This window comes from Epinephelus moara, chromosome 21, assembly GCF_006386435.1.
Source record: "Epinephelus moara isolate mb chromosome 21, YSFRI_EMoa_1.0, whole genome shotgun sequence".
NCBI classification, from domain to species: domain Eukaryota; kingdom Metazoa; phylum Chordata; class Actinopteri; order Perciformes; family Serranidae; genus Epinephelus; species Epinephelus moara.
The window spans coordinates 20,728,422-20,741,594 of NC_065526.1; the positions used below are offsets into that span (position 1 = coordinate 20,728,422).

Here is a 13,173-nt window from a genome sequence, read left to right on the forward strand (position 1 = left end):
TATTCCTCACTATATGAAGTGACTGATAACAAGATCTGTATAATGGATTGTAAAGAAATTTGTCAGGTTTTTATTTTGTAGACAATTAATCTGTATTTATAGCATGATGGGATGACAGCACAATGATGTGTAGTATCATTGGAAAGCTCTGGTCCTGCCCTTTCATGTGATATGCATGGCATTTCAGTGCAACCCTGCATTCGTGAGTAATCCATCCAAGAGTAATGTGTGTGCAAAGCTGTATGAAAGCTCTGTTATACATAATTTTAGTTTAACTTTGTTTTCGCTGTTAAAACATTGGACTACCGACAAGTGCTTGGTCTTGTCAGAAAGTTGCGGTTCCAAGAGAGAGCAGATTTAAAATTTTGCAGTAGCATCGTGATTGGCTGATGGAGATCGTGGCAAAGCTTCATTGGATAACTAGAAGAGTGAATACCCATAGTCAGCAAATAAGAGGAAGCAGTGGGGGTGGGATGGAGAGAATTGTGAATGGATGAGCACAAAGAAAGTCTTCCTGATTAAACACACAAAATCCCAAATCTGAAAACTGTAATTATAAAACCATACACTGTCGCTTCCGGTTATGGCGTCGAGGTGAACGGACGTGTTTAACAGGCGCTCCCTGCATGGTCTGCTAAATCCCCCAAATTAGAGCTGTTTCAACCTCTTTAAGTCTTAAACTATATAATGAGAAGGGGGAGGCCGCAAAAAAATACCGGCAAACTGACCCAGACACAAGAAAATAGTGAGAAACACTTAACGGGAACAGTCAACGAAGACGCGCACGACGAACACATGGCTATGGATAGCCTGCAAGCTAGCATCGGGGCCATCCACAAAGAGATACTGGCCATTCGCTCAGACATTAAGGACGAACTAAGCTGCCTCCGTGACAACCTTTCTGGCGACATGAAGAGGGATTTGGCTAGCTTTAGAGAGGACGTTAATGGAAAGCTGAATGAAATTATGGCAGACATGAAAGAAACCAGAGACTGAGCCGAGGAGGCACTACAGCGTGTGGCAGATATGGAGGAGTGGACAGCGGCGGCGAAAGAGGTGCTGTCTCAAACTTTAAACAATCAAGATAGCATTCAAGCCAAGCTGACTGACTTAGAATCTCGCTCGAGGAGAAACAACGTCCGTGTGTACGGGATTCCTGAGGACACAGAGGGAAGCAGCCTGCAGGAATTTATTGAACGTTTTATTAAGGCTGAGCTGTCTCTGCAGGATGTTGATCTTGGCATTCACCGCTGCCACCGGGCTCTGGGTCCCAAACCACCGCAGAATGTCAGCCCCCGCTCCGTGGTGATTTATTTTTTGGAATACAGAACCTAAGAGTTGGTACTTCACTCCACGTGGAAAAAAGGAGAGCTCTAAGAGTTGGTACTTCACTCCACGTGGAAAAAAGGAGAGCTCCGCCTTGGACAACTGAGGGTATACTTCGACCAAGATTACCCAGCGGAGACCCAAAAGAAGAGAAAAGCTTACGCCCCCATCAGAAAGCTCCTAAAAGAAAAAGGTCTCCGCTTTCAAACCCCGCCACCAGCTAAGCTTCCGGTGTTTTTCGAGGGTGGCCCCGTCTTATATGACAGCGCATCAGACGCTATGGAGGATCTGAGGAAGAGGGGGCTCACACCGGGCAGTGACGGCACCGAGGGAGTCTCCGCGGCGGCGTCACCAGTGGAGAGGTTGAATAAATTATCCTGGGAGACAGTGGAGGCCAAGCGACGGAACTCGGACATGCACGGAGAGAGGGCTCGGAAAAAACTCATCAGATTTCGCCGTGACGCTGAGGACACAGCCTCCACATCAAGATGAACACCACCCAAATAACCATTTGACATCTCTGTGGTAGGATTGCCAACACAGTGAGTTACATCAGCATAAGCGCTAAGAACTGACCCTATTTAAAATGGGACTCTGTGTCAGGCTTTTATGTTATAAGCCCGTTTTCTGTAACCTTTACTAATGCTATAGTTTGCTGTAAATAGATCAAAGCATCAGACCGCTGATCTGGGAGCCTGTTTCACTCCGAGTGTGCACTGGACTTATACTCATACTGAGCTATGTCAGTTTGCACTGGAGAGACCCTTCATTTACTGGAGACTTTTCTCTCCAATTAGGACTCCTTCTTTATGGGACATTTTGTTTTGGAAGCTGTTTTTTCTTTCATTTCCCTTATCTGGGTGTTTTCAAGTTACAAGTTCTTTGCTATTGTTTTTATTCAAGTTCAAATGTTAAGGTCATCTGGGGTGTGCATGGTGGAGGGAAAAATTGTATTAAACAATTTATGTCTCAGCAAGAATATAGAATCATAACCCTTAATGTTAATGGGTTACAAAATCCAACTAAAAGAGGAAAACTCATAACTAAGATGAAGAGGGAACAACAACATATAATCTTTTGGCAAGAAACTCATCTGGTAAAAACAGACCATCAGAAACTTAAAAAAATGAGTTTTAAAAATACATTCTATTCTTCTTATACAAGTGGACATGCAAGAGGGGTTGCAATACTTATTGCAAATAAAGTAGATTTCCAGCTCTCCAAACAGATCACGGACAAGGAAGGGCGTTTCGTCTTGGTGAGAGGAACGTTAGACTCAAAGGAAGTAACATTACTTAACGTCTACAGACCGCCAGGACAAGACAGGACACAAATTAATAGAATATTTGATCTTACAGCTGCAGAAATTTCTGGTGTCTTGATCTGTGGTGGGGATTGGAATGCACAGTTGCATCCCACCATTAACTCAAAAAATTAACTCTGAGTCACTGTATATTAAGAAAATGATTAAAAGGCTTGGCCTAGTTGATGTATGGAGGGACTTTCACCCATCTGCTAAACCGTATACTTTTTTTCCCACCCCCACGCAGTTTACTCACAAATTGATTATTTTTTTATTTTTAGAACAGACAGACACAGAGTATTAGATTGCAACATCGGTGTTAGGGACGTATCCGACCACTCCAGAGTATATTTGAAACTACATTTAGATGTTCAACTCAAAAACACCATTTGGAGACTCAATACTACTCTGCTAAATGATAACCAATTAAAGGATTTTATAAAAAAAAGAAACTAGGGACTATGAGGAATTTTATAATGACACAGAGGTGACACCGAGTACCTTATGAGACGCTGCAAAGGCAGTATTGCGAGGAAAAATTATAATGTGGTCATCACAAAAGAAAAAAGAAAAACTTAAGCAACTCAATGACCTGATAAATGAACTAGACACAATGGAACAGAAGCATATAGAGACTAATGATCCTGCAATATTGGAACGAATATCGGTTGTGAAATCAGAACTAAATAAGAAACTAAATGACAAGGTGGAACTCAAACTTAAGTATATCAAACAAACTTATTATGACAATGGACCTCGAGCAAAAAAAATATTGGCCTGGAGATTAAGAAAACAACAGTCTGAAAGATCCATCTACAAAATAAAAGACCCCGCCACTAACCAGATGTGTTATAGGCCAGAAGATATACATAAGTCATTTGAAATATACTACACGAACCTATACAGTCAACCCAAATTAGCAGAGCCCCCTACAGTAAAGCATTTCCTAGACTCCCTAGACTTACCATCTATTGGCATAGAACAAAACAAGCGAATAACCACAGACATAACAAAAGCAGAGATTGATAAGGCCATTTCAAAACTGAAAACAAGTAAAGCACCTGGGGGAGATGGACTGCCGGCAGAGTGGTATAAGACTTTTAGGGACTCCCTGACACCATTGTTACTAAAATGTTTTAATTATGTACTTAAAGGGGGGCGAGATCCCACCATCCTGGAAACAGGCCATAATATCTGTATTTCCGAAACCAGGAAAGGACAAGACAGAGTGCAGCTCATATAGACCTATTTCTGTTTTAAATACTGACTATAAAATATTCACCTCAATAATTGTTAACAGACTAGAAAATATCATCCCAGACCTGATCGACACGGACCAGACGGGTTTTGTTAAAAACAGACGCACCCAAGACAATGTGAGGCGAGCAATACAGATCATGGACATTATGAGCAGAAGTAATACAAAGTCTTAAGCAATTAGTTTTGACGCAGAAAAAGCTTTTGACTCCGTGCGGTGGGAGTTCCTATACTTGACTATACAACGTTTCGGCTTCAATGATACAGTGGATGTCTTAAATCCATATACGATTCACCAACGGCCCGCATTAAATAAACGACAGTTTTTCAAGCACAATCCCTCTGGAACGGGGATGCAGGCAAGGCTGCCCATTAAGTCCCATCTTATTTGCGTGATTTATAGAGCCACTTGCTCAAAAAATCAGGGAAGACCCGAAAATTAAAGGAATTTCACTTAAGGGAAGAGAATATAAAACATGTCTGTACGCGGACGACATCTTGGTGACTTTGTCTGACCCTGATACCAGTCTGCCTAAACTCATGTCCTGCCTCGATCAATTTGGTCTCTATTCGGGATATAAATTGAACATAGAGAAAACTCAGACCCTCTCTTTTAATTACTTACCTCAAGAAGACATACGCAAAATGTTTAAATTTAAATGGAAAACTAAAATTATGAAATACTTAGGTATTAATATTCCCAAGACTTTAAAGGACATATATGACGCAAATTATGGTATTATTACAAACAAAATTAAAAATGACTTGGACAGATGGGCTCCGCTGACACTTGATTTGCATAACCGAATAGAAACTATAAAAATGATTGTTCTACCTCAACTGTTATTACTTTTTCAGTCCATTTCAGTGGAAATACCATCTAAAAAGTTCAACGAGTGGAATCGGACGATCTCTAGGTTTATATGGCAGAACAAGAAACCAAGGGTACGATATAAAACTTTACACTTACCAAAAGACAAAGGAGGGATGTCACTCCCATGTTTGGAGAGCTACTACAAAGCAGCACAACTGCAGTATGTTGTCTACTGGTGTGAAGAGGGATATGATGCCAAATGGAAAGAAATAGAACTGAGTCAACTTGATATCCCTCTTCAACCTCTGCTAGGTGATAAAAGCCTCAAGACTATACACTCAAGTAATTTAAGTGACCTTACAAAAGTCCCCCTTAACATCTGGTTCAAAGAGGTCTGCAATTCACACTTAGAGAGGAATGCACGGTTATTAAGGTGGGTTGAATATGATAAAGATTTCAGACCAACACAGCTTGATTTGAGATTTAAGGAAATGACCCGAAAAGGCATTACTTCATACTGTGTAATTTCATCCGATACTGGCTTGGACAGTTTCCAACAACTGCAGGAAAAATATGATTTAGACAAACATGATTTCTACAGATACTTACAGCTTAGGCATCATTTTGACAGAAACATTAAAACACTAGAGGAATGTGACAGGGACCTCATTAATATTATCATTGATGCCTATAAAGGTAAAATCTATAAGAGAGTGGTTTCTAGAATATACTTATGCCTGCAATCTTACAAAAAACTGTCAACATCCTATGTTAAATGTACTTGGGAGAAGGAAGCAAATATAACACTGACAGAAGACGAGTGGCTAAACATATGTCAAATTAATTCCTCCACCACCAGTTCAGGGCAGTGGAGGGAGTTTGCGTGGAAAAATGTTATCAAGTTTTTTACAACCCCGAGAAGAAAATATCTACAGAGTGGCGGAACTGAATCGGGGCAATGTTGGAGGCAATGTAGTAATGTGATGGCTGACCACTATCATATCTTTTGGTGTTGCCCAGTAATCCAACCTTACTGGCTGGATGTAGTTAAAGAAATAAAATCAATTCTTGGTTTTGAAATTGAGTATAACTTTCAAACTATATATTTGTGTAATCTGCCAACTGATCTCAGTTCCCAGGATTAGTACTTACTGAAAATACTGCTGACAGCCAGCAAAAAATCAATAACAAGGAAATGGCTTAACAGGGAACCACCGATGGTGAGAGAATGGACGGCCACTGTAAAAGAAATATACGAAATGGAAATGCTGACCATCTCCCTAAGATTTAATGGTAATAAGGCCCAGAAGTATTGGTCGAAATGGCTATTATATGTAAGTGAAAAAATGGTATAGAATAATGCCTCTTTTCTTTTCCCTTATTTGCTCACTACTGAGATGGATGTTTAGCGTCAATTAATGTTGTAAGACCGACTAGGTTACTCTGGAAACTCCCTTTCTGATATCAACGCTAATGAACCCTTTTATCATTTCCCGCCGTTGACTTGTTTGTGCCCTATGGACATGTCTGACAAGACACCTTCCCCACTCCCTATCTAGACTGAATTGACTAACATTGGAAAGACTCCCACCCTCTTCATCCCCCACCCATGGACTACTGTAACCCCATGCCACATGGAAAAATATAATTGTTTGCTTCTTTTCTTTCTGATACACTACATTATCTCCTTTGGTGACCTGATTGTTCTGTATTGTTTGGTTTATACATTATGTTCTCCTGTATAAAACCTCAAAACTTTGCACTGAAATATTTGTGAGGACACTTCAGACCTTTCAACGAGTGACAGCTGCAAGAGAAATCTCTAATTTTAGTCGATGTCAAATCCAATATCATTTCATTGAGCTAGTTTCTTTTGCGGCTGTAAGTCATTCATCATCAATCATCATTATGCAGGCCACTGTCTTAAGCAAGGCAAGAGACCTGAAACCAAGTCCACCACCTCCCAGAACTTTGAATGAGGCTTTGACTTCAAGGGGACAGATGCGTGCAAGGCGAGTCCGACTCCCTGAGGAATCATTACCAAAATGTGGCAATGTGCGAGCTAGGGCCCTCACACAGCGAAATGAATGCCACCCACTGCAGGTAAGTGACGAAGAAAACAGTGAGGCTGATCCTCAGCTAATCTGTGTCCCCCCTATTTCCACAAAGAGGGAACCTGCAGGATGACGTTTCCCTGTGGCGACAGATGTGTCATTGCCTAAATATGGCATTACTCAAGCTAGGGCCCTAAAACAGCACATAGAGCGCAACCCACTGCAGCTAGGTGACAAAGACGACAGTGAGGTTGATCCCCAGATAATCTGTGTCCCCCCCTATTTCCACAAAGACGGAACCTGGAGGACGACGTTTCCCTGTGGCGACAGATGTGTCATTGCCTAAATATGGCATTATTCAAGCTAGGGCCCTTAAACAGCACATAGAGCGCAACCCACTGCAGCTGGGTGACAAAGACGACAGTGAGGGTGATCCTCAGATAATCCGTGTCCCCACGATTTCCACAAAGAGGGAACCTGCAGGAATACATTGTTTCCCTGTGGAGACAGATGTATTGTTGCCTAAATATGGCAATACCAAGGCCAGGGCCCTCAGACATTACATAGAACACAACCCACTGCAGCTCAGTTGGACTTAAAGGGGAACAAGAATTCTGATATGTTATTTCCATGGCCTTGGAAAATCCTATCAGTATTTGGCAACATGAGCTACTCTCTCTCAAAACCAGAAACCAGAGAAGAAAGTCTCAAATTTGTGATTTCATAGGGTGTAAAGTCTGGAGCTGCTCCGTAAACAATTAATGGCGCCTGAGTTTGCTGACCCACATAAAGTGGTCATGTTTTTTACACCCAGTTGAGCTCAATCTTATTGTAGTTCTCAGTTCTGAAACAGAAAATATATCTGTTGAGTCGGAACATTCCCCTGGGTGCTCTCAGTGTTACAACATCTTTCCCAATTATTATCTATGGAGCAGCTCCAGGCTACACACCCTCTGACATAACAAATGTGAGTTTTAGCATTCTAGCTTTTAGATTTGTGAGAGTGTCCTTTATTTTCATTTTCAGTGGTGAGCACTGATGTCTCTGGGAGGTTCTGTTTTCCCATGTGTGGTTTTCCCCGGGTGCTCCGGTTTCTCCCACATATCATAATATAAGATTCGGTTAATTTGGAAAAAATAAAATAAAAACAATCAAAACTATATAATGTATGTTTTAAGAGTTTTATTTAGCACTGCATGAACTAGCCCGTATTAAATCACACACATATTGCCATGTTTAAATATGAGGTGGGCTCGTCAATCTGCCACAATGCCTAAAAGTGGACAGAATCTCTTCTGAACTTTTGGGTTACTTGAATGATGGAGACATTTACGCAGCTTATCATTTTCAATTAGTGGCCAGCATTAATACTGCTGTTAAATCACTTTTTTTGAAGTAGAAAAACTACATTTGGTTGAAATGTAGAGCTACAGTAGGTGATAGATATGGTCGTACATTTCTCATCAGATTTCTGCCTTCAAGGTTGCTGTATATGATTGAGTGCTGCATTTAGGAACTGTGGCACAATGTCGCAATTTCAGTATACAAAGGAGACCACAGTTCACATCGCACATGCAAACTAATCCGAAAGTTACGAAACCACACTGTTTCTTATTTTCAGGTCATTATACAATAATATAAACATAGCTATGAATATTTCATACCATTTCTGCCAATAGATGACCCTAAATCCTACAGAATGGGCCATTTATATCTATATAACCAGCAGGTTAGTTTGTTTGATCTAGTTTGCATTTGTGCTGCTAGTGTCACAAGCACACATTTAACCATTACAACCACTTTAATTCGCATTACGAAAACATTACCCTAACCTTAAACATTACCCTAGAGTGTGTGCAAGCACCTAGGCCCTGGCACCCTGTTGTGCCAATAGTCACGGTAAAGTTCCCCCTCAAGTGAAGCATACGATTATGCAACAGTTACAAACAAAAATTAAAATCTGCAAACAGCGATGAACGGGCCCTTGCACCTTTGCGCAACATGGAGGTGCTGGCAGGATGCTGACTGACGCGACATTTCATGTCTGTGAAAGTCAGACACTGCACGCAAGAGTGAGATAGCATATCCTCCATGGAGTGTGGGTGCTGGAATGATCACATTTTTTACTACTCCCTCCGCTGTTTCACATGATATGAGTGTCTTCTCGGTACGACGCACGGTTGCAGAGAAAATCCATAGAGAGAAACAATTTGTGTGAATTTGGACGCACTATGCGTCATTCGGGTGCCCTCTATAGGGCACAGGCATAACATCCACGGCGCAGCTTGCTGAGATATGATATATAAATATCTTTGCATGCATGCCCTCGCCCACAGTATTTTACTCGATATGCGTAAAACCAAAGGTAAAACTAAATGTTGAAATAGCAGTAATACCACTTTCATTCAAAAATGGCACAAGGGGTGGAAAGGGGGGATGGCTGTTTTAGAAGGGGGATGATTTTGACCATTTTTATTTCAAGGGGGATGCCATCCCCCCTCAACTCGAGTACTGATAACAACAGCTCTACAGTCACATTTTCAACCCAAGGCTGACGTTCTTACAAATGTCTTGGTATGTGTTCAGTGACTTTTTTGTAGCAGCACTGTGTGCAGAGTCATAAAAATAAGAAATAAAAAATGATCCGATGATTTGTGTGACTATCAGTTTCTATCTTTTTTGCTGTGGTATCAAAAGAAATATTGAGTATTGTTTTGAGCATTGTATGGAAGTTAAAAATTCTGGTACCATGGCAAAATTGTTCTCACCAGTTGCCGATGAAGCGGGGGTCGCTTTGATCGATGTTGACGACAGTCTTGGGGTCCACGTAAAAGCCGATGAGGACTCCCCCCAGCAGGTAACCAGCGGCTGGACCCAGTGCTCCCATCACGTACATGATGGCTGAGGAGGGGAGAAAAGAGTGAAGCATAGTGAGAAAATCGCCTTCTTCCACATCCAGCAGTCACAGGGCAACACTATTCTCAGACCTTCAACTCAAACCATTGTCTTGCCCCACTCAAAATATATAATTTAATAATTAAATTAATATCGTAAACATGCAGGCGACTAGTGAACTAATGGCCCTAAATGACAACTACTGGACACTGTCACTGCCATTTTTTTCCCCACTGGAGGGTTGCGGAGCGGGGGGTTGATATCAGCCGATCCAAACTATCTTTTGCCCGATCCAAACTATCTTATAGACTTCCTCTGTTTAAAAAGTCACCTGATTACTTAGGATGAACTCAAAGTAACTGCCGGTTTCCTCTCACTTACAGAGCTGACCTGTGCGCTTTGCACTGTCCCTCCTTTTCCCTCCACAGAGTAAAAGATGTGATCATGAAAACACGCAGCAGCAGGAGAGGAGTGACTAACCAGCAGGTGTGATCACTGGTTTGTGCTCAGCATTTAGCCGTGTGTCATCCTGATCACTTCCCTCAACTGTCTGTGTCTTATGAACATGATTTAAGCTAAGAGGAAGGTCTGTCAAATTCTGTGTCAGGTTATTTAATTATCTAAACTCCAAACTTTAACCCTTATGTAACACTTCAAATCAAACTAATCTAGCTTTGGAAGCGGGGTACAAAAGGCCATGTGTGTGGGTCATGTGTTCAGATCATATGACCGTGTAATAAGGGGCCTGCATGAGGCTAAGAATAAGATTTCTCCAATTAGAGGGAATTAAAATCTTAAATTCTTTGGCCGGAGTTGAAAGCAGAAACACAAAAATCCGGTGGCGTGACTTAAAAACTCAAAGCTGGGTCAGGCACCGGACCAGACTGAACGTTATCTAACTGTCAGAGTCCTGGGAACTCACAGGGAGCGCCGGGTTCATGTCAGGAGTAGTTTCCAAGACTGGGCTTTTCAAAATAAAATGACAAGTGATGCTTCGGCAGCAGAGTGTGGGGCGTCTTTTACTAATCTTCTCTTTTTTGTAAAAATAAACTATTGTGTTTTTTGGTGGAAGAACTCGTATGGACTGATTTAGTCATACTCATAACTCAAGTTGAGGCTGTAGTTGGTAACTTGTTGCTGAAACTGTCACTACATCCACACAGTATTACATGAGACAGAAAATGTACAAAAAAAATCATGTTCCTTCTCGCACTGCTCATGGTGGCATTTGCAAGAATCCACCTCATGTGAACAAAAACAACCAATCAGAGCCGAGGAGTCTCTAACGAAGCTGTCAATCATGTCAACCACTGCTCCTGAACTGTGGCCAAACTGTCAAACTAGGCAGCGCTGATCAAATATGAATCAAAATTCTGTTACTGCATAGTCTATTTCTTGAAATAGGTCCAGTTTCTGTTTGATTGTGTTGATATTTTTGTGTTCTCCGCCTAATTATGTCGATGACTCATGCTCAAACTGTATTTTATGTATTTTTATGCGACTTATGTTCTCGTATTTTCCTCTATGTGTTGTCTTTCAATGTAAAGAATACTGTGAGTTTACGTGTAATAACATGTGCTAATTTAAATAAAATTGCCATTTCCGAATGTGTTCAGAAACATATTTAGGTGTACTGTTTAGTTGTAAAATGAGAACATTTGTGACCCGTCTGCCATGTTGGAAACAGTCGAGCCAAAAAGCCAGGCTAAAAATTTTTCTTCTCTGCTTTTCTTTATCACCCACTGAGCTGATCTCCTGTCTGTCTGTCTGTCTGTCTGCTTGTGTGTGTATTTTACTCTGTTCGCGTGTGTGTGTGTGATTGCTTGTCTAGCAGCGATACTCGGCCATTACTAAAAGAAAAAAAAAAAGAATAAGACCAGATGCCAGAATTATCATGGCAGATTGGTGCAAGAGATATTATTCTGGCCTGCTGGGAAGCTGACAGAGAGGAGAGGCCAACAGAGCGTGGCCGACGGAGCGTGGCTAAAAGGAGCGCTCGGCGGAGCAGCTGATAAGAGCAGCCAAGGTGGCCAAGGTGCTTCCGCCTCCTGTCTGAAGTTGAATCCAGATGTAGTCTGAGGTACCAAAAATTGGCCTCAATGGATTTAATAAGAATTTGTATTTGGTAGTACCAAGAAAACTCGGTCGGCATCCTTAAAAATCCAAAGTTCGGTACCCAAGACTCCAATAGAAGATTGGACTCAGCTGGGTGACCTGGACCTGAGTGTGAGCACTTGTTTCTACGACAGAGTCCCACCACCTTGGGTCAGGATGCCGTTATCAGTGGAAACTGTTGTATGAGCACTGCTGTATGAGCGCCACTCTTCCACGCCCGCCCAATCAGGGGTGATTAGCTAGCCAATAAGGACATTAAAGGGAGGAGGGGCATTGCGCGATAGGGCATTGGGCTTTAGTGGAGGTCTGTGCTCCCCAAGTGGCCTTCTAATTCTTTTTAAAATATAAAATGGAGAAAAAGAAAACAGATTGCCATCCCTATTTTCACAATTTGTGTTCATGTCAGAGCAGTCAAAATCCCACAAATATAAAATTTACGATGAAATAAAGCCAAGTAAAGCAGCAAAAGTCAAAGCAAAGTGTCCCTTTTATCTGATAAATTATTTTAACAATGAATTTATTGTTAGAATTGTTGATTAATTTTCTGTCCATTGACCAATAAAAAACACCACATTAGATTTTGTCCATATTGCCCTGCTCTAATGTATGAAAAGTGATTAATATGTTTTACTGATATTCCTAAAAAAAAACAAAAACAAACTCCTCTCTGAGAGGAATAAAATTCTCTCAACATTTATAATTTTCAGAGGCCCTTCCCGTCAAACCCCCAAGATACTCCACTAAATGCCAGCACCAGCATGAGCACTGCAGTTAGTCATCTGCAGAGCATCTTCACAGAGGGATATTTTCTGACCCTCCACTCTCCCCCATCAGACTATTACATCATCTGACTGGGATAGCCAGAGCCTGGGATGATAAAGCATTGGGATGGGATTGAAGGCTTGGGCTTCCAAGGGGACCCAGCGGCATGGCGGATAATCCCTTATCTAGCTGGAGAAGAGGGAAAACCCTCGGCTGGCGGGCTGCCGTGTTACGCAACGTGATGCAGACCATCAGCAGAGGGATAAAAGACGACCAGGCTGGTGGTGGTAAGGCGGGCGACCGGGAACCGCTTACATATGAGAAGCCAAGAAGAAAGTGTCACAAAAAAACAAACAAGGGAAATGGAGAAAGACGATGAGAGCGATGGAGATGGTAGACGGTTCAAAGAGAGAACAAGACAGAAGAAGAGAAATGTTACATTTCCATTAAAATGTTGAATAAATTTCAGGCAAATTTCTTAAGTTACAACAAAAAATTTCCATCAACAGCCTTTATAAGAATATATATTAAGGACAGGAACGTGAGTAGTGAAGGTAAACAGGCTGCAATGTAACCACACACATACACCGTCAGTTTATGATTTTGCCATTGACAGGCTCAGGTTGCTATTTTAAGTGTCTGAAAAC

General features: G+C 41.5%; 1 protein-coding gene across 1 annotated transcript in view; it reads right to left on the bottom strand.

Moving 5' to 3' along the window:
• Positions 1-13,173, bottom strand: part of LOC126409093 (solute carrier organic anion transporter family member 5A1-like) — a 68,023-nt gene that overhangs the window by 25,458 nt on the left and 29,392 nt on the right. The window contains exon 3 of the mRNA XM_050075008.1: positions 9,523-9,655. Within this exon, the coding sequence (XP_049930965.1) occupies positions 9,523-9,655 (133 nt within the window). The remainder of the gene's footprint in view (positions 1-9,522; positions 9,656-13,173) is intronic.